Below are 5,528 nucleotides of genomic sequence, written 5' to 3'. Positions count from 1 at the left end.
TGTTGCATACAAAAGCAGGTCAGAGAAAGGTCGTTGCTTAGTAAGACTGGGACTGGGGCTGGGTTTTATCCAGTGTAACCCTGCCTGCTCTAGGTGAGAAAGTAGCTAATGCTTTGTAGTGCATCTTCTAAGTGTTGATTTTCTTAGCAGCTGTACAGGGAAGTTCAGGCCCTGAACTCTACTTCTTGATCTGCAAGAGCAACTGCTTTCTGCTCAGCTGGCATGCAGTGCTATGCCGTGTGCCCCTGTCTTTATATCCTGAAGGCAGCAATGTTAATGTAGTGGACAGAGCTTGTGGAGCATGGGCTCTCTGTCTACTCCTTGTGTAGGACATGCTACTGCATCTTCATTTCCTTCTGGGATATGCAGAGCCTCTGTGCCTCTCAGGAGTGAGACTCAATTTGCTGACCCAAATAGTCCAGGTCCACAGGTGGTAGAATGCTGGGTATGTTGGAGAGCTTACTGTGATCAGTTCTAGGCACAGGTTGCGGTTTTAGTTTGATGGGAATGATTAATCTGAGGTACTTCAGCGCCTTAGGACCCAATTTGAAGTGCTGTCCTTGAAAGCCTGTTCTAAACATCCTCTTAGTAGTGGGTACATCGTGGATTCCTTCAGTTAATTTTTTTTTTTTTTGAGAAAGCCACAGTCGTTCTGCATTTTACAGCTTTTTATTAATAAATTGCATTGGAAAGTATGTGCCATCTGCTTTCATACTCCATCACTTGTTTCTGTTAGGTAAGTGTTCTGCTGAGTTTCCTGTCAAGAGCACTTTTGGAGCAAAAATAAGAGGAGGTCCCCTCTTGTGCCTTTCTCCTCTTACCCAAGTGACTGCTCTTGCTGATTGCAGAGGGCTTAAAGCTTTCTGCAGGTATTTGCCAGAGCCAGGCCCTTGTAATGGGCGGCGAGGGGAGACGTCTCCAACTTGCTCAGATGCATTTGTAGTTCTCTGAATTAAAGTGGAGATTCTTATATGAATCTGGTAAATCTAATTCAGCAGGTGAGACTCGCACAGTGGTTTCCCACCTATTAAGCTTGCAGCCAAGAATTCGCCTCGCATCTGGAGCACGACAATGTGGCCTTGCCTGTTCTAAGCGTGTGTCACAGACGCTGGTGGCTGCGTATGTAGCATCAGGTTGCGGAGGTGGAAGGATGAGGATGTGTTTCTAGTTAGGACTCTGTACAAAGGGGAAGAGGAAACTCCCTGGCTACATCCACACCTCTCGGGTCTCTGCTGTCACGTGTCCTGCTGGGTGTATTCCAGTATGTTACAAGTTTTGTGACGTTCAGTCCCACGTGGTACGGTGACAGCAGTTGGCACGTGGATGTAGCTGGCATAACTCACTTCTTTTCCCCTCCTCTTTGAATGCTTGTTTAGGCTGTAGTTCAGTGGTACTTTAAAAAGGGCTTAAAAGGCCCTAGAGTTTATAACCTGACATCATGTTGTGCAGGTAGGAAAAGCATAGATGGGGCGGAGTTTAATCTGTGTAGAAGAGTTGTTTGGGGTAGAGCTTACACAAAGCAAACCTTTTGCACAATAAATAGAGATGAGATGACAGGACATTTTGCAAATTCTTACATACAGAATCTCCCCAAGACTGTTTCCAAGGGATCCTTGTTTAGCTGAGGCTTCAGATTTAGATTTTTGCAAAACCAAAATGTACTCCTTTTACTCAATCTAATGGCATAACTGTAATACTAGTAGGTAATTCCTCTTAAAGAAAATATTAGACATCAAGCGGCAGCACTGTAGAGCTAAAGCATCAGTCTTCTTTACTGTGTTGTATGTCCCTTCTCTGTTTGACAGGTATTCGATCGGTGAGCTTCTACGAGCACATCATCACAGTGGGAACGGGGCAAGGTTCCTTATTGTTTTACGATATCAGAGCCCAGAGGTTCCTGGATGAAAAGCCCCCACGTGCCTGCTATGGACAGAAGCAGAAATTAGGAGGAAGTGAAATTTTGAAGTTGACTACTGGGAAAGGCTGGCTGGTGAGTAGCTCGTAGCTGTAGGCGACCCTTTACGCAGGAGTGCCATAGGGCTCGAACCGGTTCTTTTTGTAGTAGTGGGAGCTGTTGTATGAAATGCGTCCCAGTAAAACAGTGATCATGTAACCGATAACTGTAATCATGAAAAGCAAGAAGTACTGCAGAATTGCTTTCTACAAAAGCTTTATGAAAGAGTATTGAATGGTTGGTTGCTTGAATGTAGGACATACTTTTATGCCTTTTTGGCTTAAAAGTAAGCCTATGCATATGGCTTTTATGCACTGATTCATAAAGCAACTAGATTTTATATCTTTATATTTTCGAATATAATCTAATTTCCAGTTTTCAGAACCTTGAACACAAAATGCATCGTCTTCCTTCAAAAACATGCTACTCTAACGTGGTACTCAAAGTAAGAGAGATTTAATTTAGTTGTGTGCAGTTTCAGAAAGTGTGGCTTCCTGAGGTAATGCCGTGGCAGGCACTTGAGTTCAATTTCCTGTATGTTGTTATAAAGCAGTTAATGGCTTTGTCTAACTTCTCTACATTATCTTTTGTATCATTGTGATGTAGCTTTAAAAACTAATGAAACTTGGTATCTTCCCTACCCTTCACCTTCCCCCCTCCAATGTTTGGCCCAAATGTCCTCAGAAAAAGCTTCAGGACAACTCTGGTATCTTAAAGTTCATCTGTCTGATGCCTCAGGGAGTATTAACAGAAAAGGTCCCTTTTTAGGCCCTGGAAGCTACCTTCTGCTTTTGTGCAACAAGGTTTTGGGTTTGTTTGGCAACAATAACAGTCTAAACTTTCCTTTAACAGAATCATGATGAAACGTGGAGGAATTATTTTTCTGACATAAATTTCTTCCCAAATGCTGTTTACACCCACTGCTACGACTCGTCTGGAACGAAACTCTTTGTGGCAGGAGGCCCCCTTCCATCAGGACTTCATGGGAATTACGCTGGTCTCTGGAGCTAATGATAACTCTTTATAAATGCTGATCTTTACACAGATTTCCACTTTTCTTTTTCTTTTTTTAACAACAGAATTGTGTGATGCCATTGATTTCTGATTTAAATGCAAGTTATTTTTTGGCAGAGTTTTCTGTTGGTCTCCAACAGTTTTGTACATCTTTTTGAACCAGTTTTTTGCTTTAACCTCCTTGATCCTTTATATGAAGGGTTTTTGAAATCCCTGTTTATTGTATTTACTCCAAATGACTCTTCCCCCACATTTAGGCTATCTTGGCCATTGTGCCCCCTCCCCTACTTTGCTGTGAGGTAGGATTCCTTTCTTATAGAGTGGTTGCTTCTGGGCTTTCTGTGAAAGTCTAGGGGCTGCGTGTGTGCAGGTACTTTGTGTCAGTTACATTACCTGGAGTGAGGACTACTTGTAATTAAAAAATATTAAAAATATTTATAAGAGATAAGCTACTACTTTATCTGCAGAGCCTGGTCCTGGCCTGGGTTGATCTTATTTTTTAAAAGTACAAGTCTAATGACACTGTTTATACGTAGAGGAATATGTTAATTTTAAGCTGTACTCATTGGAGCCCAGGGACGGATTTCCCAGGGTTGTTGCCCATCGAGCCCAAACTGCAGACATGCAGGAGTTCTCAAAAGTGCATTTGTATTTGAATTGTAGTTTTCAGCAGTGCCAGGAGCAAAAATTGATCTTCTGTTCCTTCTCTGCCTGTCCCAGGTGTCAGCTTCCACAACTGGAGTTTGCGTAGGCTGTTATTGCAAGGTGACATTACACTGAGGGCCTGCAGAGGTGCTGAGAGGAAATGGGGGCTAAGGACATGAGTGTTCTTGTCATTCAAAATGAACTAAATCTATCCATTTTCTAGATGAGCCAAGGTTCCTGAGTATGCCGCTGCGGCAGCTCATGGGCTCTTCATAAACTGCCTGAAACCCAGGACCTTTTTTGTCCCAGGTCGTGGAAACTTTTCTGTTTTAGCTGTTCTGGTTGGCCATCTCCTCTAATAAACCAATTGAATGAATAAACTCTGTTTTTTCCTCCAAGGTTAAAGAGCGCATCTCGGACTTAACTAATGCAAGCTAGAAACGTTCCACATAGCAAGATAACTTGCTGTTAGCTCACATTGCACTAGCATCTGCTGTCATCCTGCTTGCTATAGGAGAGGCTCAGTCTTTCCCCAAATCCCCTGCTGCCTTCTGCATTCAGACTCCCTCAAACTTCATGTGGGACTGGGTGGGGAGAATAGGTCCAATGCCCTTCAGGTCCAGTTGTGAAGCCTGTGCATTCCAGGGCGATGGTCTTGCCTAATACTCAGCTAAAACGGCAGTACTCTAGGATGCTCCTCCTCGCCTTTTGGCAGGCACCAAACTTGGCTTGTTACTGATGCCTCTGTCCTCAGCTGGGATGAATGCCTTGCCCCCTGCCCCTGTCACAGGTGGAGCAGAGTGTGCCTGTACCTCACTGCTCTGGTGCCAAATGGGCAGTTGGTTGAAGCCGAGAAGAAACACAATGCTGGGACATGCTCTGTTCTCCTGTCTCTGCTGGAGATCACAGCCACCACTGCAAAGTAGCTCTAGTCCCTTACGCAGTTCCTGCCAGGCTGCCTAAAGCTAGTCTGCATGTGTCCTTGAGGTCCCTCTTGTCTTTGTATTCAGTATCCTCAGCGGTGATGCCAAGCAGTGAGCCTTAGGCTTAATTTCCATTAGGTGGTGGAGACTTGGATGGAAATCTCGCAAGGAATGCAGTTCCCTCCCATCCGGGTGGAAATCCTGGGAAGAGAAGAGCTCTCCCAGATGTGCACCTGTCCCGGAAGTATAATCTACTCGCACTGAGCACTGACATGGGTGCTTCACGAACAGATCTTCTTGCAGCGTTTCATAATTCTACTTTCCTTCTGGGTTGGTTGCTTAAACGGAATCAGTTCATAGCGCTGCGTGTGTGGCTATTCAGGCTTTTCTCTGAAAAGGGGCAAATTATATACCATGAGGTAGCGAAGGAGCTCTCAAATTTTATTTAGAGTTATTCATTGTTTTTTAAAGATGTTGTAATGGTGCCTGTGTTGTATGTTGCCATCACAGAACTGCTTTGGTTATTTTAGGGGTTTTGAAAAGTGGAAGTATACAGAGGAAGACAAGCCTTGGTGAAGTATGGCAGGATGTGTATTTCTAGGATTACTCCTCCAGCTACTGTGTAAGATCACTCTGTCACAGGGAACACGTTCTGCTTAGGTTTTTTTATTTGGGCTTGATTTGAGGTGCTGCTTTTTTTTTTTAAAGAAACTGGACACTTGAGTCTACTTGAGTGTCCCTCAGTTCTCAAACAACAGTTACTAGTTAGGCACTTAGTGTCACCGGTGCTAAAGAAAAACTCCTGGTCTGGAAATCCTAGCCCTCATGTTGATCTATTAATTGAAGCATATTCCAGGTCTGGGTGAGGGGGCAAAAAGGGTATTTGTATGGACTGAGCTTCAGCCTCCAAACAGAGGCTGATCTTTCTGCAGGCTCAGCAGAGTCTCTAGGTTACTGAAGAGGCACCCCTGGAAAGTGTCCCTCTCTGCTGA

The 5,528-nt window shown here is 44.1% G+C and overlaps 1 protein-coding gene across 1 annotated transcript in view; it reads left to right on the top strand.

Annotated features, from left to right (window-relative positions):
• DCAF12 (DDB1 and CUL4 associated factor 12) overlaps nucleotides 1-5,094 on the top strand; it is a 32,811-nt gene extending 27,717 nt beyond the window's left edge. The window contains exons 8-9 of the mRNA XM_009331563.1: nucleotides 1,806-1,990; nucleotides 2,807-5,094. Of these exons, the coding sequence (XP_009329838.1) occupies nucleotides 1,806-1,990; nucleotides 2,807-2,965 (344 nt within the window). The 3' untranslated portion in view covers nucleotides 2,966-5,094. The remainder of the gene's footprint in view (nucleotides 1-1,805; nucleotides 1,991-2,806) is intronic.
• Nucleotides 5,095-5,528: the final 434 nt, after the last annotated feature.

This window comes from Pygoscelis adeliae, unplaced genomic scaffold (genome assembly GCF_000699105.1).
Source record: "Pygoscelis adeliae isolate BGI_AS28 unplaced genomic scaffold, ASM69910v1 Scaffold68, whole genome shotgun sequence".
In the NCBI taxonomy this organism is placed as follows: domain Eukaryota; kingdom Metazoa; phylum Chordata; class Aves; order Sphenisciformes; family Spheniscidae; genus Pygoscelis; species Pygoscelis adeliae.
This window is presented reverse-complemented; position numbering and strand designations above follow the sequence as displayed.